At 37.6% G+C, this 23,653-nt stretch overlaps 1 protein-coding gene across 2 annotated transcripts in view; it reads left to right on the forward strand.

The window, feature by feature from the left end:
- LOC111141692 (proprotein convertase subtilisin/kexin type 2) overlaps nt 1–23,653 on the forward strand; it is a 260,865-nt gene that overhangs the window by 30,143 nt on the left and 207,069 nt on the right. Inside the window, exon 2 of one of the 2 annotated variants that reach the window (XM_022494453.1) lies at nt 6,973–7,077. The exons of the other annotated variant lie outside the window; for it this stretch is intronic. Within the exon in view, the coding sequence (XP_022350161.1) occupies nt 6,973–7,077 (105 nt within the window). The remainder of the gene's footprint in view (nt 1–6,972; nt 7,078–23,653) is intronic. 2 annotated transcript variants of the gene reach the window in all.

Raw genomic sequence — 23,653 nt, forward strand, 5'->3', positions numbered from 1 at the left:
TCAAGGATATGCAATCACAAAAGTGATGTTATCTTCTTCTTGCTGCATCATATCATGAAGCACAGGATTTTGGTACATTTCTTCTCCAGTGAGGCTGACTTGACCAGTTCTTTAAAACAGTATCTCTCAGGTTTCTCTATTATAAAGGTATTATTTTTCTTTATTTATCATCTTATTTCACCCACTAAGTTTAGTATCATTGCTGATGCTTGCCAGTCACAATTATTACCATGGTGTTTCCTAAAGGGTGGTATCCAATTTCTACCATTACTTCTATATTATTAATTTGAATCCCACTCTAAGGAAGAGTTTTCCTTTTGCCCCCACTAATTTCTGAAAATCAGTAAAACAAAGCCAGAATAATGTCCCTCCAATGCTCATTGGTGCTTGATAACATCGAAGTACTTTCTAGTGTTAAAATTCTCTGATTCATCATGTCCCCCACAACAGGAAATAAAACTCCCAAGTTTATACCACCTGACAGTGATCAGAGGCACAAGTCTTTGGAAAGCAAAAGGTCAGCACACTTATATTTTCTTCCCATTTCCATCCTCTATCCACCCTCACTTTTAAAGTCAAATCCTGACATATCCTGAATGTATCAGTGGGGTTAAGCAGAAAAAAACATTCAAGAACCACTGAGCCTGGAAAATGCACATGAAATATTTAGTTTAATTTGCCCTGGAGAATGTGATTTTTAATGAACAGGAACTAAATCATAAAAGCTGCAGTGTTCTAAAAGATATTCATTCACACACCAGACTCCTAGACAAGTTTGCTGCGCCTTTGAAATTCATCCGGTATCTGCTGCTCTGGCCCCAAGGCTCCCTCTCCACTGTGCCAAGAAGGTCATTTGAAGGACCCTTATGGAGCTCTTTCAGGCTGGTATCACCAATTAACAGGCAGAACCATTAGTGTAGAATTTCAAGTTTGCAAAGTCCTAAAAGCTGGGAAACAGAACTCTTTTTTAGCCTGCTATTTGTTTCTTGTTATCTGTTGCTGAGTAACAAACCAACCTAAAACTTAGTAGTATAAAACAACAGTGATTTTATTATGTTCATGGAATTGGGACCAGAAATTCAGGCAGGGCACATGGGAATTCAGGTGGGAAGGCTTAGTAGCTGAAGGATAATTAGCATGGCTGGAGTCCGGGATCATCCAAAGATTTCCTCATTTATATATTTAAATATTATTTATTTATTTATTTGACAGACAGAGATCACAAGTAGGCAGAGAGGAAGGCAGTGAGAGAGGAAGGGAAGCAGGCTCACCACTGAACAGAGAGCCCAATGTGGGGCTCAACCCCAGGATCCTGGGATCATGACCTCAGCCAAAGTCAGAGACTTTAACCCACTGAGTCACCCAGGTGCCCCCCATTTACATATTTAGCACCCAAAATGGGATGACTTCAAGAATTGGCCCAAGTTTGTCAAACAAAGCACTCCACAAGTCTCCCAAAGTTGCTTGGGCTTCCTCATAGCATGGCAGCCTGGGAGTAGTTGAACTTCTTAAATGGCAGATCAGGACTTTAGGAGAAAGTGTTCTGGTGAACAAGGCAGAAATCGCATGGCCTTTTATGACCTAACCTCAAAAGTCACATCATTTTCACCATACCCTTTTGATCAAACCAGTCACATTCCTCAGATTCAAGAGTTGGGATCATGTATTCCATCTTTTGATGGGAAGACTGTCAAAGAACTGGCACCTATGTTTTAAAAATAGCCACACTCTTCAAAATTGAAACATTAGGAAAATACATACTTTAATAGAAATGAAAATATTTGCTTTGTTTGAATAACTTCCCTTCCTCTAGAAATTTCATGCCACATTCCCCAGATATCCCTCTGACTGAAAGAATCTCTCCTTAGGGTTCCAATGGCCCCTTGCCCATAACTGTGTTGGAGCACACTATACTCTAAAAATACTTGCTAACACTTACTGAGTGCTCACTATGTTCCAGGCATTATTCTAAGAATTTTCCATGCATTATCGCACTTAATTCTCAGACAACATGAGAAGGAGACACTCTTATTTTATAAGTGAGTAAATAGAGACCCAAAAGGGTTAAATAATGTGCCAGAGGGCCATGTTGAGTAGACGAGCCAGAATTTAAACCAAGGCACCCCAGAACTCATGCTTTTAAATCATTCTATCACAGAGTATCATTTATATGCTACTGTGTGTATATAGGACTTCCCTGGTGGATTGAGAGCTATTTTCATGTCATATTTACCCTTGGCTCTCCAGCACAAAACACAGCACCTAGTTTATGACAAGCAGTAGCAAGAGGCATAAAAGACATGAACAAGGAATTCAAAGAGAAGGATTTAAAGTGTTTAATGGACATAGGAAAAGATGTTTAAGCTTTAAAAACAATTAGAGAAATCCAAGTAAGATGGCATATTTTGTTTGTTAAATGTCCAATGTTGTTGAAAGTAATGGACAACGGATATTTTTATTCTTACTTTTTAGTTGTTCCTATACAACTTCATAGGAAACCTTTTGGGGGAATATTTAGGGGCACCTGGGTGGCTCAGTCGATTAAGTGTCTTCCTTTGTCTCAGGTCATGATCTCAGGGTCCTGGGATCAAGCCTGGCATTGAGCTCCTTGCCCAGTAGGGAGTCCACTTCTCCCTCTGCTTCTCCCCCTGCTCAGGCTCACATGCACGTGCATGCTCTCTCTCTCTCAAATAAATTTTAAAAAGTCTTTTAAAAAATGCTAATGTTCATAATCTCTACTTAAATGATTGAATTCCTGGGATGTATCCTTCAAGAAAACTCTCATCTGTGCATACAGTAACATTTACAAGGCTGTTCATCACAGGATTTTTTAAAATAACACCTTTATTAAGACATAATTCACAAATCATAAAATTTGCCCTTTCAAAATGTACAATTCAGCAATTTTTAATATATACAAACAGTTGTGAAATCTTACCATGATCTACTTTTTGATCATCCTAAAAAGGAACCTTGTACCATTATCAATCACTCTGTGTTGCTGTCTCCTCTTAGCCCCTGATGTAAACACTAATTTACTTTGTATTTCTGTGTGTTTATCTGTTCTGGACATTTCATATAAAGGAAGTTATACAATATGTGACTTTTTTTTAAAAAATCTAGTTTCTTTTCTTTAGCCTGTACTTTTTAAGTTTATTCTGTGTTGTAGCATATAACAATGTTTCATTTATTTTTGTTCTCAAATGACATCTACATACCACATTTTGTTCATCCTTTCATTATTTGGCTAACATTTAAGTTGTTTCTAGTTTTTACCTACTGTTAATACTGCTACGAAGAAAATTTGTGTGCATATCTTTGTGTAGACATATGCTTTCATTTCTCTTGGATATGTACCTATGATTAGAATTGCTGGATCATTTCTTTAACATTTTAACATTTTGAGTAACTGCCAAAGTGTTTTCCAAAATGGCTGTGCCATTTCATTTTATGGGTTGCTGTTTTTTTCATTTTCTTGATGGTTTTTCTGGTTGTGAAAGCACAAACATTCTTAATTTTAATGAAGTCTGATTTTGGAGGGTTTTTTGTCCTTTGTACTTTTGGTGTCACATTTAAGAAGTCATTGCCTAACCTAAAGTCATGAATATTTACTTCTAAGTTTTATTCTTAGATTGGTAGAGCACCGCCTCTTACATTTAGGGCTATAAATAATTTTGAGTTAAAATTTTTATGTAGTGTAATGATAGGGATCCAAATTCATTCTTTTTTTTTTTTAAAGGTTATTTATTTATTTATTTATTTGACAGACAGAGATCACAAGTAAGCAGAGAAGCAGGCAGAGAGAGAGGAGGAAGGCTCCCTGCTGAGCAGAGAGCTCCATGTGGGGCCCGATCCCAAGACCCCGGGACCACGACCTGAGCTGAAGGCAGAGGCTCTAAACCACTGAGCCACCCAGGCGCCCCCAAATTCATTCTTTTTGTGTAGATATTCAGTTTCCAAGGATGACTTGTTGAAAAGACTACTTTTTCCCATTGAATTTGCATTGCGCCAAGGTTAAAATCAATTAACCAGAAGTTACTATAAATTATTTCTGGACTCTCAATTTTATACCATTGAACTCTCTGACTCTCCTTATGCCAATACTTGACTGTTTTGATTACTGTAGCTTTGTATCAAGTTTTGAAATGGGAAAGTGTGCGTCTTCCAACTTTGTTTTTTTCAGAGATCACTTTGGCTATTTGGGGTCCTGTGCATTTCCATATGAATTTTAGGATCAGCAATTATGGGGAGTATTACCATCTTAAAAATCCATGAACATGGGATGTCTTTCCATTTATTTATATCTTCTTTAATTTCTTTCAGTTATGTTTTGTACTTTTCACTGTACAAGTCTTGTACTTCTTTTGCTAAATTTATTCCCAAATAATTTACTTATTTCATGTTATTGTAAACGAAATTGTTTTCTTAATTCTATTCTTGGATTGGTCATTGCTAGCATATAGAAATATAATTGATGTTTGTATCTTAATTTTATATATTACAACCACATGGAGCTCATTTGTTAATTTGAATAGTTTCTTTGTGGATATCTCAAGAATTTTTACGTACAAGATTATGTCTTCTGCAAATAAAGATAATTTTTTCTTTCTTTTCAATATGGATGCCTTTATTTCTATTTCTTGCCTTATTGTCCTGGCTGGGACTACCAGTACACTGTTGAATATAAGTGGCAAGAGCAGACAAGCTTGTCTTGCTCTGATCTTAAGGGGAAAGTATTCAGTCTTTCAATGTTAAATATGATGTCGTTTGTTTTCATAGATACATTTATCAGATTGAGGAAATTCCCTTTCATTCTGTTTTTTGAATGTTCTAACATAAACAGTATTGGATTTATCTAATGACCGCTTCAGTAACACTCTTTTAAAAATACTTAATTTTAAAATATATAGTTTTTTTTAAAAGTATTTATTGAGACAATCATGTGGTTTTGTCCATTATTCTATTGATATTGTTATTATATTAAATGATTTTCAGCTGTTAAAACAACTTTGCATTCCTAAGATAAATCCCACTTGGTCATGGTATATAATCCTTTGCATATGTTGCTGGATTCCCTTTGCTAGTGTTTTCATGAGGATTAATGGACTGATATTTATGAAGGATAATGACCTGCAGTTTTCTTTTCTTGTAATACCTTTGTCTGTGATACCTTTCTCATATGAGGGTAATATTGGCCTTGATGAATGAGTTGGGAAGTGTTCCTTAAACTTCCATTTTTTGTAAGAGTTTCTGAAGGATTGATATAAGTTCTGTAAACATTTCCCTCTAAGTACTGCTTTAACTGCACCCCCAAAGTTTTTAAATTCTGTGTTTTTGTTTTCATGCATCTCAAAGTATTTTGGAATAGTCAATGTGGTTTCTTCTTTGACCCATTGATTATTTAGGAGTAGGCTGTTATCCAAATTTCCAAATTTTTCATCTCTTATTGATTTTTACTGTAATTAGGAATTGTGATCAGATAACATATTTTGTGTTATTTTACTCCTTTTAAATTTGTTTAAGATTGATTTTGGCCTAACATATGACCTATCTCAGAGAAATTTCCATGTGTACTTGAGAAGATTATGACTTCTGCTATAGTTGAGTAGAATATTCCATAAATGTCTCTTAGGTTTAGCTGGTTTTTGGTTTTGTTCAAGGTTTCAATTTACTTTTTGGTCTGCATATTTTTTCTATTATTGAAAATGGGCAGTTGAAGTCTCCAACTCTTACTGATGCATTGTCTATTTTTCCCCTCAATTTGTCAGTTTTTGTTTTGCGAATTTGGGGACTTTGTTTTTACATGCATATATATTTATAATTATCTGTCTTTTTGATATATTAACTCTTTTATCACCATAAAATGTTATTCCTTGTCCACAGTTACAGTTTTTGTTAAAATCAACTATATCTACTATTTGTATAGCCAGTCCTCCTCTCTTTTGTTTACTGTTTATACAGTAACATACAGATGTTTTCACATCTCTTGACTTTAATCAACTTATGTATCCGAATCTAAAGTGTGTCTCTTGTAGGTGCATATAGTTGAATAATGGGGTTGGAGTTTTTTTCATTCATTCTGTAAATCTCTGCCTTTTGATTGGAATTTTCAATTCATTTACATTTAATGTACTACTTAAAAGATATTTACACTTGCCATTTTACTATGTGCTTTCTATATATCTTATAAACTTTTTTCTTCTTTTCTTTCATAATAGCCTTTTTGAATTAAATATTTTTAGTGTACCATTTTAATTACCTAGTTGCTTAGTTTACTATATGTTTTGTAGTCATTTTCTTGGTGGATTACCTGGAAATTATAATAAATAATTTAAACAGATTAATACCAACTTAATTTCAAAAGTATACAAAATCTTAGCTCCAATATAGCTATGATTCTTTTCCCATCTTTTGTGCTATTATTGTTGTACTGATATGTCTTTATACATTATAAGACCCCAAACATAGTTTTACCATAGGATATAGATTTATATGGTTGCACTGTGCCCAATATGATGAAAGACATCAAGGAGTCACAGAGAAAGTCTAAGATATAAGACAGATAGTCCAGCTGTGAAGACAGGAGTAGGTCACAACACAATTCTGGAGCAACCAGACATGGAGTGGAACACTAGTTCAAGAGAAGAGAGTGGAGAACTTGGTGTGGGTGAACATAAAGGGAAGGCTCCATGGAGAGAGAAATTTTTTTAAATGGGTGGAAATTAAAGAAATAGAGGAAAGACTGGAGGATATTTGAGGAGGAGAAGTGAATGGGCTGCATATAAGAAAAAGTAGAGAAAATGAAATTACAGTGATAGGGAAATAGATGTCCAAGTCTAATAGGAACTTGCCAGGTTTCTCACATCCATCCCATCCCAGGGAGTCCTTGCATGTAAGCTCAGCTTTAGTTTCCTTATCCTGGGGCCACCCCCAGAAGCTAATTATGTCTTATGTCTGATTGACTCTCCACAGCTTCCGTTCACTGAAGGCCTGTACCACTTTTATCACAATGGCCTTGCAAAGGCCAAGAGAAGACGCAGCCTACATCACAAGCAGCAGCTGGAGAGAGACCCCAGGGTGAGTTTCTCTGGATACCTGCCTTTCATTTCTGCCACAACTGAGCCCACTGGCAGGATGTATACAGGGGTGGGCTGGGAATTTTGAAATAAAGACACTCAGTGTATGTGATAAGCAAAATGGATCCTTAGCAGAGTGACACTGGAGACTTCTCCACTCCTCTACCTTGTGCATAATAAGTAAGTCTTTTATAGGCTATGGGGCAGGGGAGGAATAAACAGAGACACCATCCCTTTACTCACTATCTTCTTCTACATTATTGTGTTTACACTTCTGGTTGCCTCAGAACCTGGAGGATGGGGAGATGATGGATGGGGAGAAGCCAAACTGTTTAATTATTCATTTTATGGAAGGTTTCTACTGGTGAGTCCTATGTTCTGAGGAGGTTGCTGTGCCCCGTTTTGGGCATGGAGAAAGGACTGGGCCAACAAGTGATTAGCTCACCATAGGCAGCAGGCTTCTCAATATCCATGTGTGTTTGCATCCACAAGACCACCTCAGCCCTTCTCTCCTATATTTTCTCACACTCATCTAATTTATCTTCATGCCTCAGTGGTGCTCATAACCCCCATTTTTAACTTACAATCCTTACTTTGCTCTTAGAATCCAGATCTCATTTCATACTAACCCTGGAAGCTTAAATTCTCTTCTCCTCAATCAAACTTATTACTTTGCCCACAAAGCAGCTCCTTTTCTATAATAGGAATTTGGTCATCCCTGAATCCTCCTTCATCAAATCTCTTCTGCCATTCCCCCTATACTTACAGATTCATTCAAATGAGTAAAATAATTTCTATTATGCAGTTCACTAAAAGGGAAATTAATAATCCAGGCAAATTGCTCTCTGTACATTGACAGCTACATAACTCTTCTCCAGAACTCTTGGGGGAAAGTGGGTATAAAATGGGTCAGACATTTGAGTTAGGGATTTACACATGAGACTCTTTTTGAATTGATGGAATCTGGAAACTCATTCTTGTGGGCTTTTCATGTGAACATTTGACTGGGTTTAATTTGGGCTTTAATTAGGAATACAGATGAAACAGACTCTCCAGCAGACCACCAACTGACAGGCCACAGGCAATTTTCCTTTAACTCCTCAACCCAGGGGATCCCCCACTCCCTGGAGTGGAAGTTCTGCTCTGAGAAGCCACTTTATCTACTTTCACAGTAAGATCCATGCTGCCTGCTGTCAGCCCATGATAGGCATTCTTAAAGGTTCTGCTGAAGAAGCTGGCACCATTATCTAAGAAAAAAGCTCTCTTTTCTGTGTCATAACAGCCTTCACCCTGGCTGTATCAATTCAAGGCTTGGGGAATCCCTTGGGAAGCCTATGGACAGAAATCCTCTGTGTCTCACCTATGGAGATACCCGTAGACAAAGACGACTCTGGGGTACTGGGGCACTGGTTCTCCCTGCATTTCATCCCTGTGCTATGATCTTACTCTTTATTGCCAATTATTTTCCTTTTATTTATATATTTGCTTTAAAGTCCTATTGGATTCTCCTCTTTCATGATTAAAGATGTTGCTTCAAGATTATCCAGAGAGAGAAACATAAAAGAAACTGGGGCAGAAGGAAAGAGAGGCTTGGGAAAGAGACCTGAGGAACAGGGAAACTAAGAACCCATTGCTTGGGTCAGAAAGACTCCTTGAGCCCATTAGACTAAGATATTCTTATTCTTGCACTTACTTGAAATGTTTATTCTTGAAGGTTAGAATGATGTTTCCAAAAGAGAAGAATATAAGATAGGTTAGGTAATAAAAAAGGTCATGCACTAATGATTCTAATAATTTGTCTTTCTCCTCAAAATATTGTCTGTTTTAACTAAAAGGGACATCCAGTCCCCCTTCACTGCCCCCTAGAAGGGTTCTAGTGGCCATCTGCCTCTACATGGTGATGGCAATCATCTGTCCTAACGATAATCTGTATAAGTCAGTGGGGACACTAAAGATCATACATCTCTTGGACCTTTTCTCTGTCCTCTCATAAAGGATAAGTGTCAAGGCTGTGGTCCATAATAAAGTCATTCTAGGAAAAGAAATAAAGTATGAATCTCATAATTCTTTGGAAAAAAAAAACACTGCTAGTGATGACAGCCTCATTTTAAAACATTAGATTAACCCCTATCCTGCATAATGTTCTTTTGATTATCTAATTTTGGCATCAGGTGATAGCAAAATATGGGGGTGAGTATTCTTTTTTTTATTCCAGTATAATTAACATAGAGTGTTATGTTATTTTTCAGGTGTACAGTATAGTTATTCAAAAATTCTATACATTACTCAGTGCTCATCACATTAGGTGTACTCTTAACTCCCACCACCTGTTTCAGCCCACCCCACCCACCTCCTCTCTGATAACATGTTCTTTATATTTGAGTCTGTTTTTTGTTTTCTCTCTTTTTTCTTTGTTCATGTTTTGTTTCTTAAATTCCACATATGAGTGAAATCATACAATATTTGTCTTTCTTTGATTGGCTTATTTCACTTAACGTTATACTCTAGATCCATCCATGTTGTTACAAATGGCAGGATTTCCTTCTTTTTATGGCTAGGTAGTATTCCATTGAATATATATAACACATCTTGTATATCCATTCATCTATCAATGGACACTTGGGCTGCTTCCATATGTGATTATTATAAATAATGCTACAATAAACATAGGGACGCATACATCTTTTCAGATTAGTGCTTTTATATTCTTTGGGTAAATACTCAGTAATGGAATTGCTAGATCATATGGTAACTCTATTTTTAATTTTTTGAGGAACCTCCATACTGTTTTCCAAAGTGGCTGCACCAGTTTGCATTCCCACCAACAGTGCACGAGGGTCCTTTTTTCTCCACAACCTCATGGGGAGGAATATTCTTAAACAAAAAGCATTGACTATGACTGGTGTAAGAGTAGCAATATAAGGTTTCTGCCATGTGGGTCTACTGATCTTAATTGAAAGGGCAAATATGTTGAGAGTTGGGATACCTCAGTCTTTGAGTTCCCAAGCACATTCACACAAGCTGCAAAAAGAAAAGTAAATGGGAGTATCAGAGGGCAGCCTAGGTAGCCCAGTTGTTTTTGCAACCAACCCTTGATTTTGGCCCAGGTCCTGATCTCAGGGTTGTGGTACTGAGCCCCACATGGGGCTCCATGGGGCCATAGATCTTGCTTTGGATTCTCTTTCTCCCTCTGCCCCTCTCCCACCCCTCTCTCTCTTTCATTCCCTGTAATAATAATAATAATAATAATAATAATAATAATAGTATAGGAAGGAAACAGAAAGGACAAGGTAGCCAGAAAGGGTTATTGACACAGGCTTTTATCTCTTTGGTAGATGTTGCAAATTACATTTTGTGAACCAACATCTTAAGAGTGAGTTGTTTTGTCATTCTCTGAAACATGTTGTCTTCTAAACCTACCAACTTCTTCACGCTTGCAGCCCCTGCTTCCTTCTCTGTTCTGTTTTCACATCACTCCCTGGCCTTTCTCACTCACTGTCCTGCAGCTTGGGAAGGAGGATGCAAATCCCAAGGAACCAGGCATGTAAGAACAGGAGGGTTTGAGCAGCTAGACTGTCAGAGCTGAATCCACTCAGTAGCTTTTTAGCCATAGAAACTGCCAAGGTTTGCTATCAACCTAAGAAATAAGGAAAAAGGTAGAGGATGGCACTTGACTTTGGTTTTGCTCTAGCTTCAGAACAGAAATTTCAAGGACGGTTGGTCCTTATTCAGCAAGTAATTTTTATGTATAAAGAAAACAAAAGAAAAAGATCATAACTGCTTTTTGTCCAGGCCAATAAAGTGCTGCTTCAATATGTTCATATTCATTCACTGATAGGCAGGACGATAACTAAGAAAATAGATTCTGATGCAGATCATTTCAAAGGTGTTCTCTTGCCTTCCCTTTTCTTTCTGCTAAATGAATTAGCAGAGTGACATTGTGTGTCAAACTACTCTCAAATAACATAATTTATTAAAGAATAATAAAGAATTAGAATGCTGACTGGCATTGTTTAGATGCTAAAAAGCAAAATTTGTGTCTTGTTTTTTTCTGGATGTCTTTGTACAGTGCAGGTCTGAATCCACAGTAGATGCTCCATAAATAACTGCCAAATGAACGGATGATTAATAATTTTTCCTCAGGTTTTTAATCCATGAAATAGTATCATTCTTCTCATCTTATATTTTTATACCTGTTCTATAATGTGTACCCTTTAGGAAACAGGACAGCCTTTTTTTAGTTCTTCCTTTAGAAATATTCTTAATTGTGCATAAAGGAAACTAGTTGCCATTTTATTACTTCCAAGCCCTATCACTGAGAACCCCATGAAGAACCAGTTTTCAATTTCAAAAGTCCTGTACCCTGTGTTGTTGATCACAGTCATGGTCCTGGTACAACAAGCCAAGTGAGGACAATGTGTTTGGAAAGTTTGGGTAGCTAAAATAATGTGAAGAGGTAATAAGTAAATCCAAAGCTAGGATGAAATAATAAAGCTAAAAATGACTTCTCAGCGTGAGGGTTAGAGCAAAATATCCCCTGCCCAGAACATCTGTGGGATTTGTAATACAACAAATTGTGATTCAACAAATCTTTAAGCCAAACCTGATTGCAGTCCACAGTCTACATACCAAACTCCCACAGTCCCACAAGTACCTGAAAAGCTGCAGAGAATAGATCTATTTAAGATAATATTGGTTTCACAGTTACGTTGAACCATGCTTGCATCAACATAGCACTGAAATGAGATACACTAAAAAACATGAAGACTCCCATCATTCAATGAGTAATACACACTAGTTTGCACAGAAGCCAAATAATTTAACAACAAGTAACCTGAACGTTAATTGTTGACAGAAGTTATATTTGATTTGAGAATTATAAACACTTACTCCTTTTTCAAAGCAATTTTATTAGACCACATAATTATCCCTTAAATCATTTTTTAAAAATTTTTATTAACATATAAAATAACATACAGGTCCGTGAATCATCAGGCTTACACATTTCACAGCACTCACTATAGCACATACCCTCCCCAATGTCCATAGCCCAACCAGCCTATCTCTACCCTCACCCCCCAGAAACCCTCAGTTTGTTTTGTGAGATTAAGAGTCTCATGGTTTGTCTCCCTCCGGATCCCATCTTCATTTCTCCCCTCCCTACCCCCCACATCTCCCCACCCTGCCTTTCAAATTCCTCATATCAGAGAGATTTTATGATAATTGTCTTTCTCTGACTTATTTCGCTTAGCATAATACCCTCTAGTTTCATCCATGTCTAGGAAAATGGCAAGATTTCATTTCTTTGGATGGCTGCATAGTATTCCATTATATATATAAATATAAATATAAATATAAAAAATATATATGTATATATACACATACATATATATACCACTTCTTCTTTATCCATTCATCTGTTGATGGACATATAGGTTCTTTCCATAGTTTAGCAATTGTGGACATTGCTGATATAAACATTTGGGTGCATGTGCCCCTTCAGATCACATCTGTATCTTTAGGGTAAATACCCAGTGGTGCAATTGCTGGGTCATAGGGTAGCTCTATTTTCGACTTTTTGAGGAACCTCCATGCTGTTTTCCAGAGTGGCTGCACCAGGTTGCATTCCCACCAACAGTGTAGGAGGATTCCCCTTTCTCCGCCTCCTCACCAACATTGTTAATTTTAGCCATTCTGACTGGTGTGGGGTGGTATCTCATTGTGGTTTTGATTTGTATTTCCCTAATACTGAGTGATGTTGAGCACTTTTTCATATGCCTGTTGGCCATTTAGATGTCTTCTTTGCCAAAATGTCTTTTCATGTTTTCTGCCTTGAAATCATTTTTAAATCCTCTTCCAATCTTGCAAGTCAGAAGCTCCTATCAGTTTGCTGGAAACTTATCTCAGTTCTCCATCTCAAAGAATGGATGATGTCTCCCTTGCATTCTTTATATGGAAACTGAATCTTTCTAGCTTCTTCTTCGACCAAACATATTCACGTGTCTAATAATATAAATGACAGACACATGATCCAGTAGTGATCTACTTTTGTTCTTACGGGTCTTTTAGGAGCATATATGTGAAATTTTTAGGATGCTTCAGATCCCCAACAAATGTTAGTTTCCCTGGATAGGTCTACAGCACTTTCATAGAACCATACCACCTGAACAAATAAATTTTCCCATTCTTTAAAATTAACTGGGCAAGAGTGGTGTGATTTGTTGGTAAAAATCTGAATAATGAGTGAACCAGACTTTCTTTGTTCATAGGATTTAGTAATACAATAATTGATATTATTTTTAAAGATGGATTTATTATCATGCTTGAAACTCAGGTGGTTGACAGAAGCTGAGAATAGCTTGCAATTGCTCTGGGTCCTTTTCTGACATGATATGATAATGTTTTTAGATCTAACTCAGATGGAGTAATTTAGCTGTGATTGGTGAACACCTTATAGAGCTGTACATAGACTCAGATCAGAAAGATTAAGCATTGATGACCTAGAAAGCATGTTCTGAAGAAGCCCATGAAATGATCAGCACAATAACATAGCAATTTATTCACAATCTAAAGACATCTTTCTGAAAAGAATACTAGAACTTCAGCAGTTCAATGCCAGCAAAGAAATTCATTTATCTTTTCCTCCACAAGTAACACAAAATTTTGTCACAATTGCTAAGCTCTTAGCTTACAATCCTTTTCAAATATCTAGCATCAGTTATGTAACTTATTATGATAATGAGGTGTCACTTGTATGTATTGTATCTTTGATTTATAGTATTAGATTCCTATTTGATTATTTAGATTAAAAATTGGGAAGAGAAGAAATAACACCATTATCTTGGGAGGAAATCTGCTTTCAAATAGGAAAATCCCATAGAGAAAAAATGTCTTCTTGCACTTTTGGGGGGTTTGGTTTGGTTTGGCTTGGTTTTGATTTTGATCAAACCTTCAGGCAGTGGGTGACTAGTAGAATTTGGGGTGTCTTCACCATCACAGTAAATCCATGAGAGCCTCTCCACCTGGAGGCTGGGTAAAAATAGAAATTAGATAGTTTTAGTGTCTTTTTAAAAGAATTTATACCCAAAAAGTGGGAGGTTTTTGGTCCTTATATTTGTTATATCTCAAATGCTGAGGTTTAAGGTGAGATGTTGCTCTAAGAAATGTATAGGACTGGAGGACCTGGGTGGCTCAGTCGCCTGAGAATTTGACTCTTGATTTTGGCTCAGGTCATATCAGGGTCATGAAATCAAGCCCCAAGTCTGGCTCTTCACTCAGCCCAGAGTCTGCTTGAGATCCTTTCCCTTGCCCTCTGCCCCACCCCCATTCATGCTCTCTATCTCTCTCTAAAATAAATATATAAAATCTTTAAAAAGAAGAAGAAGAAGAAGAAGAAAGAAAGAAAGAAATATATAGGACTTCTCCAATCTATCTTCCAAAGGTCTCATTGAGGCGCGAGGAAAGGAAGCAGATAGATTTAATTATATTTTATTTATTAAAAAAAAATCATTTTCTTATTTTGTGGTAGCATGAGTTGGACCAACAGGTGTTATTCTTTCCTGAAATAGAGATACGAAATCACACATGAATTTGTGAAAGCAGATCAAGTCCCTGAAAATGAAGACCATCTTGTTAAATCTGGATTTAGGTCTCCTGGTTGGACAAGGGGACAGCCTATTTGGAATTGGGATTCTCATAAGGAAAGGACTGTCCACAATGCATGGTCATGACAGCCCAGTGGTCCATGAATCCATGAATAAAGCTGTGCAAGTAGACTTAACCATAGGTAGAGTCTGAACGTAGAACAAATTCTCTTTAACTTTTGAGGTTAGAAGTACATATTAGCCAGAATTCCTAAGAGAGACTCCTTCCCCACCCTGGGCTAATAAGTATTCATTTAGGTGTCTCTGACATATCCACCCTAAACAGAAATAAAGTAAACTGAAGACATGTAGAATGGAAATTAAGTGATATTGAAACTACACTGTGAAAAAGAAGATGTAGAATGAGAGACAGAAGCACAGGAAATTTTTAAAAAGTAAAAATATTTTGACTGGTGGAGAGTGAGTGAGACCCAGCCCCACACCCAATGCTGCACTCCCTATCCACCTTCTAACGGTGTCTCAATATCACCTGAACCATGTGACCCCTTCAGGAGCTTTCCTGTTATAAATAAGAAATAATAGGAAACAGCTCAATTTTCTCTCATAAAAAAGGAAACCATATTTCCCACGCTAAAGGGGCAAATAACCAAAAGGAGTGCATAGCAAAGTTAAGCAGATATCATTTCTTCCTCCTTTCTTCTAGTTTTTCTTCCCTGCCTCTCCCCACCTTATTTCCTCTCCTCAAGAATCCATAAACAGCAAACACACATTTCCAGAATGTGCTGTGTGTCTCAGGCTCTAAGAGGAATGTTGTTTTATTAAAAAAAAAAAAATGAGCTATAAATGCAAGTGAATACAGTGAAATCCATTAGAAAGGGATCTTGGCTCAGACCTCTACATACCCAGCCAGCCATCTTGTGACCTTCAGCATGTTGGTGAAGGGAAGACAAGGACACAGTCCTTCACTGATCCTGCTTATGACATTTCTGCAGGAACCAGATCACTGAGTCAGGAAAGAACAAAGAGGAAGGCTCCGGGGTTTCCTCTCACTTTAATTTGGTAATAGTTGTAAGAACAGTAAATGTGTGTTAGATGCTGCTGCTTTATTTGAGTTCCAGCAAAAAGCAACCCCTGAGACAAGAACTCAGGAGAGGGTCATTTATTTGGGTGCCTGGTCTAGGAAGCACAAGGGAAAGAGTGAAATGAAAAAAGGAAGTGAGGAAAGCATACAGAGAGTGGATATTTTCACAGGTTTTCATCGTAGGCACCTGAGGCTCAGTCCCACTGGGGACTCTCTGAGGTGGTTGTGTAGAATGTGCTTCAGACTTGCCCTACAAAGAATGAAGTTGATTAATGGATGATTAACCTACTAGCTCTGTTTCTCATGTTTGAGATGACCCCAGATGTTAAATCTCTAACGCTTTGGGCTGCTCTGTACAAGCTGCTGTAGATGTGATGCATGTTCCAAGCTGGAAAAGGTCCCAGAGCAGAGAGACAGAGATGGAGATGCCTGACAGGAAAAGCTGTCAGTACTCACAAGTGAACTCAGTGGAAGGCTGAGAGAATATGGGGATGAAATCCACAGCTACAGTCACAAATCCTGCAACCCAATGCTGTGCTGAGAACTTATCATGCATCATCTTGTTTAACTTCCAGCATCACCCGTGAATTACATACTGTCCGATTCTCAGTTTACAGGTGAGGAAATGAGAACTTACGGGAGGCTCTTCCCACAGTTTGTAAGGAATCTTCACCACTGCATGGTGCTGCTCTGTCACTGACTTGTGTTTCATGAATTAATTTTCCCTGCTCCTCTGTGCAAAGAGTGTAATGGGATCAGTTTCCTGTGGGTGAGGATGATCTGTGATGTACTGAGATGTAACACACTGATTTCTGACTTTCTTAAGAAGTTTGCCAAGTTAATTTTGACCATGTGTAGTTTCCACTTCACCCACTTCAGAATCCTACTGTAGGATTCCTCTACGAATATAAACAAAAATGGTGTCTTAGCTTGAATTTCCTGGAAACGCACTCAGAGATGGAGAGTTCTTTGTGTAAAAGATGCTTCTCAGAATGTTAGATAGGCATGTGATTGAAAATGGAGGACCTGGGTCCCTCCATCTTGAAACCAATGATGCACTCAAATCTTTCCTATGCTTCACACCTTCTGCCGCCTCTTTGGCTTAAGGGCTCATGTGACTTCATTGGGCCCACTCAGATAACCTGACATAATCTCCCTCTCTTAAAGTCAGCACATTAGTGAATTTAATTTCATCTGCAAAGTCCCTTTTACCGCAAGATGCAACATAACAATGAGAGTAACGTTGGGGCTGGAGACCATGGGGGTCAAAATTCTGCCTTGAGCTCTGACCTTTCTGGAAGAGTTAACATGCCTTCTAGGGTCAGCAGCTCCCTCTAGGAAACCCAGCATGCTCTCATTGCCCTCCTCCAGGCATTGCATTTAGCTTAGAGGGAAGCATGAATACATAGACACACAACCTTGACCATACTTTGAGCCCAAACAATGAAGCCAAGAGATCCACGGGGAGCACATTCAGTCTTGCCTTCCCAGCTGGTGACCAAATCCATTTTCTAGACACCTCATAAAGATGTGGGCTCAGGTGTAAACCTTCTATGGGACATACATTTTGAAAGTGACTTGACAGTATCAGGGGAAGAAATGTGTTGGGAGAGAAAGCAGAAGTCTTCAGTAATGCTCCAACCTGTGGGAAAAGCTAATATGTCCTAATCTGCTGGTTATATGATGCAGAAGGGACCGACTTTCAGTATCTCCTCTGGGAATTGCAGTTATGCCTGGCTTTCTGCCTCAAAGAGCTGCTGCTAGTGCTATAATTAAGCATTCGTGGGGAATAGGGGAGAATTATTTGCCATGGATTTAGAAAGGCACAAAGAAAGCTGCTAATGTGGAGGGCTGTTTTTTTCCTAGATGTTATGAGCGTATTTTTAAATTATTACTACTGTTCACGCTGTCATGCTTACCAAAAGAGAAGGAGGAACACTCTGGGAGACACCATTCCAGTAAGCCCAGAGATCTCTGGGGAGTTTTAACTTTATGAGAATTTTAACAAGCCCCAGTGCAAAGAAAAGCAACACAAAGAGAAAAAAAGTGGGTCTGTACCATCTTCATAACTCACAACAAGATGAAGGCTCAGATGCTGAGCTGACAAGCTTTTAGGACATCGAGGCAAAATCTTCGATGTTTATAGGGCAAATTTTCCTGACCCACCTTACCTGATTCCTTCCCTTAACTTCCCCAAGATGCAAAAGGAAATGTCTTTAAGTACCTAAAATATTTCTTATTTCCTCTAAAAATGAGCATTTTCTATACACTTATTAAATTCACAGTGCAATTCCATTATCTAGGTGCTTGCTAACAAACCACTTATTCATTCAATAAATATTTACTGACCTCAAATACATGCTGAGCACTCTTCTAGGTACTAGGACACAATAAGGAACAAAACAGACAAAGTTCTTCTCCCAAGAAACTTATATACTAGTGGGGATGAAAGAAGAGAGACAAAGGCCAGATTTTAAAGCTATTACACAACTCTTGGTGAATGTGTTATGAAGATGAATAGACCAAAGTAGGAGGAAGAGACAGTGCCAGGGGAAGGAGTGTTTCTGTTTTATAAAAAGCCTCCAGTACTGTCTATTCTAGTAAGGTGACATTTACATATAGACCTGAAGATGGTTAAGGAAGGTGTTCGTGTGGCTATCTGGAGAAAGGGCATACCCAGCAGAGGGAATACTAAGGGTGAAGTGAATACAGTGTATTTAATGTAATTAATTGTATTTAATTACAGAATTAAATACAAATGATTTAATTATTAAAGGATATTATGATAACCTTCCTGAAAGGACAAGTTCATTCTTTGGGGACTTTAAATAGCAGAGAACAATGTAAATCAAATTACATGTAAATAAAATATGCACTGTGTAACAGCCAGAGGTTAGAAAACTGAATACTGTGGAAAAGATTTATTAGCCTGTACAAGGTGGTTTCAATAAACTATTGGCTATTTGTTACAGTAAATTACCAAGATTATCATTGCCCAACAGTATTTTTCCCACACACATCAAAATCTGGAAGCAAATCTTTCTCAAATTGTCATTTAGTGTTCTTTTTTTCCCAATCCTCAAAACACAGAAATAGATTTTTAAATATTATAATATTTTTAAATATAAAATTTAAAAAATTATTTTTAAATATAAAAAAGGCCAGGTGTCCAGGCACACTTGATGTGTTTTATTTATTTATTTATTTATTTCGCTTGATGTGTTTTAAAAACAACAAGAATATCAGTAAGGCTAGGCAAAAATGAGCTGAGGAAACCAGAAAGAAATCAGGTCAGAGAAGAACAAGAAAGACCATGGAAGACATTCTAGGTCAGGTAAGGACTATGTATTCACTCTGAATGAAATGGGATTTCTTTGACTCAGAGTGAATAATAGACTATGGGTGTGAGGGACGTGAAGGGCACAACTGGAAACCAGGGAGATCAGTGCTAGGCAACCGCAACATTCCAGAAGAGAAAGGCCAGTGGCTTAGGCCAGGGTAGAAGTTAGTGGAGGTAGTGAGAATCAAGTCAAATTTGGGGATATACTGTAAAGTTAGAGTCCTCAAATTTGCCGATTTTTTTACCAATAGATCAGATAAGGAATGGGAAAGAAAGGGAGAAGGCAAGGTGGAGATGGGGACAGTGTGGAGTCAGTATTTTTATTGGTGGACAAAATGCAGAGAGAAGCAGGTTGATGGGGAGTGAGCAGGGAATCAGGAATTTAGTTTGACGCATGTTAACTTTTGAAATTTGCATTGAATATCTGAGTGGAGAAGCAAAATAGGCAAATGATTTAAAGATTTAGGATATAGGAGCAACTGGCTGGCTCAGTATGTACAGCATGTGACTCTTGATCTCAGGGTCATGAGTTCAAGCCTCATGTTGCTCATGGAGCCTACTTTAAAAAAAAAAACACACAGAAAGAAATAAAGAAAGAAAGAGACAGAGGAAGGAAGGGAGGAAGAAAGGAAGAAAGGGAGAAAGAAAAAGCTAGGACAGAGATGGGAAATGAAGAGATAAATTGGGAGTCACCCACATACTGATAGCACTCAATGCCATGAGATCAGTTGAAGTTATCTAAGAAATGAGAGTAAATAGGAAAGACAAGCTATATGGGACTCAGTCCTAGGGCTTTAACATTCAGAAGTCTAGAAGATAACTGAGGACCAGTAAACAACACAGAGAAGTGACGAAGTAGAAAGAGGATCGGCGATCAAGCAAAGACTAATTGAGTCAATGTGTCCTACCTCATTCAAATTTTACCAGAGTAACTTGACTGTCCCTAGACTTATTTCTTAATAAAACCACCTAGGGATATCAATAAGTTTCTTCAGTTTTTTTCTCTAATCCAGTTTTTTTTTCTCAAGAAGTATTAAAATTTATACTACACACATGAGCTTGTGAAGTAAAAATGGTAGCATGAGTTTTATTTCATGGACACTGCTGTGTCTGGGCTGGATGGTATGCTTTAAAACAGGGAATCCCATTTGACTCAGAATGGATAAGAATCAAGCTTTTAAAACCTCAAGCACAAATAGGTAATATCTCAGAGCAAAGACCTGGTTCTGGGAGCTCCTGGGTGAAATAACTGGAAAACAGCCTATTTGAAATGGAGAGTCAAAGTTGGGTACTTCTTTTCTAATTTTCGGAAGCTATGAAAACCATGAGAAACATCCAGTTTGACTGTAAACCCAAAGGAAGGAAACTTAATCTCCAATTAAGAAAAATAAAAATGCAAGCTATGTTGATTCAATTCTGATCACATTTACATGGATTTCAGAGAGATAGAGTTCTTAAAATAATTTCCTGTTAAGATTCAAAATCTATCTAGAGAGTAATTGCTCACTCCTTAAACCACAGCTCCAGAATGAATTTTATTCAATGCTTAGCTGAAGGAGACTATTAGTGTTCCTTAATGAAGATATAAACAAGTGGCTAAAATAGGTATGTCTATCTAGCTACTGAATTTTCCCGAGATAATATTTTGTGAGACAGTTAGCTTTGGAGTTGGATATGTCTCAAAACGGTTTTTAAAAACCCTCTACTCTTGGGGCGCCTGGGTGGCTCAGTGGGTTAAGGCCTCTGCCTTCGGCTCAAGTCATGATCTCAGGGTCCTGGGATCGAGCCCCGCATTGGGCTCTCTGCTCAGTTGGGAACCTGCTTCCCTCCTCTCTCTCTCTGCCTGCCTCTCTGCCTACTTGTGATCTCTGTCTGTCAAATAAATAAAATCTTTAAAAAAATAAATAAATAAATAAAAATTAAGAAAAAAATAAAAACCCTCCACTCTTTAAAACTCTCTTCGGGTATTTTTCATTGGTTTAGCCATTTTTCCTTTATGATGCCCATTGACATGTTTGCAATCACATCTTCATCTATAAACAGACTTCATGCTCTTAAATACAAGCCAAGGAAATTTTAAAATGAATGGAATTGAATTCCTACCATTTCCAATAGTTTCAAACCCTTATGGGTTGAGGAGAGGACATGAGTGAAGCCAGATCTAGAAATGAGTAAACAGCAGTTATAGAAAGAGATTCATGTCTGAATAACAGCCCGGTTGCTGGAGTTTATCTAATAGGTTTCCCATTATCTGTACCAAAAATGTTGTGTTTTCTATCTTCTCTGCAGCAGTCCCATTTAGCAATAAAGAACTTATTGCCCAAGAGAAAACAGGTAAGACAAAACAATTTTCCATTTTCCATTCCCCTTGAAAAGGGAGAGCAGCTCACCCCATGTAAAGAATTGCTTAATGGATGTTAGTTTGTAAGGACACCTCAAAGAAATGGCAGAAGAAAACCCTCCCAAGAAAGCAGAAGAAAAACAAAGTGATTCAAACCCATCGTGTGGAAAGAGACTCAAAAGATTGTCTACTAGGGAGAAAAGGAGCATGGGGAGAGGACGATGTGAGGTTATTCTTGGGCTTGAATACTAGCTCTGACACCCAGTAGCCAAGTTAGCTTGAACAAATTATTTTATCTTCCAGTCTTCAGTTTCCCTATCTGTACAGTGATGAGCATAGACTAGTTGGTCTCCAAAATTCCCCTCCAAGTCTTTGTATCTGAGATTCCAGGGGGCTGGAAGTCCCTCCAAATGGTTAATGTCAAAGCCAGGACTAAATCCCAGATATTCCCACTAGGTTGTGCTCCTTCCTTTGCATATCTTTATTTTCATCTCAGAAATGGGACTTTTTTTTCTTTAAAACAATACTCCAAAGTGTTTAGAACTACCATTTATGTTATTTTAGAAGAGAATTCCAAGTCCTGTGCTGTTCAAACCAGTCCATCAGAGTCCTAAAATTTCATTTGTTGCCTTAGGGTAAATGTTAAATATTGAGATAGAGGTTATTCATCCACCTTTAAAGAGAATGTCTTCTCTATCATGTTTTATGACTTGGAATTTGGTGTAAGATTCTTTTGGCAAGGTGGGTGTGGAAGAGTGGAGGTAATTCAACTAAAAATATAAGTTTGAAAACCACTGATATCTAAATAAGTCCTATTCTTTAACCCAGTTAATTGGTGTGTCCGGCCAGGATCACAAAAGGAAGCCTAGAGAGGGCAGGCAAGTAAGCTACAAACTGAAGTGGTTTGGTTGTAAACAAAGCAGTAACTCAAATGAGAGGACAAATAACAAATACCTTCTGCCTCTAGCTGGGGAACACAAGAAGGAGTGGTGGGGTCTGGATAATCACAGAATACCCACCCTGTCAAAAGGCAGAAGCTGATGCTTTTCTTCAATGGATTGTTACCTCACAATAATGAAGGCCTATGGTTGCCAGATTTCTTCATTTTTAAACAAAATCAGAAAATACCAACCTCTATGTAAAATTATTGTGCTTTTAAAAATATTAGTGAAAAAGTAAAAAATTCTTAACATACTAGAAAGCTAAAGAAAATATGTCAACAGAATAAATTTGTCTAGGGAGACATTTTAATCCCCACTGTACAACCTCCCAAGATGGAATGACCCACCATCTGGCAAGACACCTCTATGACTAGCCCCTGACTTCACACCTTGCCAAGATAGTCCACATAAAAGTTCTTTCTTAAGGCAGTCCCAAAGCTACCTCCTTAAACATCAGTCCACAATCCAGATTCTGCTTTCCAAAGCCAAATGATTTCATCTCCCATGTGAGAACCCTTCAGACATTTAAAAATGGTGATCATGAACCCTGGACCTTCTTTAGAGTAAGCATTTCTGATTCTTTCAGGTATTTTAATTAAATTTCATGCTCATTTCCTGTGCCTTCCTGATCATACCTCTTTGAACACTGTGTGAGAACTAACACAATCCAGATCCAGTATAATGATGTTTGAATAGCACTGGACTTTCACTTTCTATATTTTGGAAGCTATTTTTCTATTAATACACCACAGGGTCACGTTAGCTTTTTTAGAGGTCACAGCTCTTATTATTCACTAATACTGACCTTACAACTAGTAAAAATTTCTAGTGTCTTCTCAAATATACACGAATCAGTCCATCTTTGGAGGACTGGGGTATTGATCCTAAATCAAGGACCTAGGTTTAGTTTTTTATTTTTTTCATTTTGTTAGAGTTCATCATTATGGCTTGTAAAGATTTTACTGGATCCTGATTCAGTCTCCTTTCAGCTTCTTGTCATCTATGATTTTGATCAACATCAATATCCTCAACCAGCTCTTAATAAAAATGTTGAATAGGACAAAAAATGGCAAAGCTCAGAATCCTTTGTCCAATATGATATAAATCTATTAATATAGACTCTGGGGAGTATCTCACACTGACCCTATATTGAAAGGAAATCATAAAGCACCCCAAATCCCCAAAATATCATTCAGGTTAAATGAAAAAGAGTCTCTCACAAGGGAGGCTATTTGAAGACTGTGTTTATATGGCTTGACTGCACCACTCT

The sequence above is a fragment of the Enhydra lutris genome, unplaced genomic scaffold, assembly GCF_002288905.1.
Source record: "Enhydra lutris kenyoni isolate GAN:26980312 unplaced genomic scaffold, ASM228890v2 scaffoldscaffold6, whole genome shotgun sequence".
Taxonomy (NCBI): Eukaryota; Metazoa; Chordata; class Mammalia; order Carnivora; family Mustelidae; genus Enhydra; species Enhydra lutris.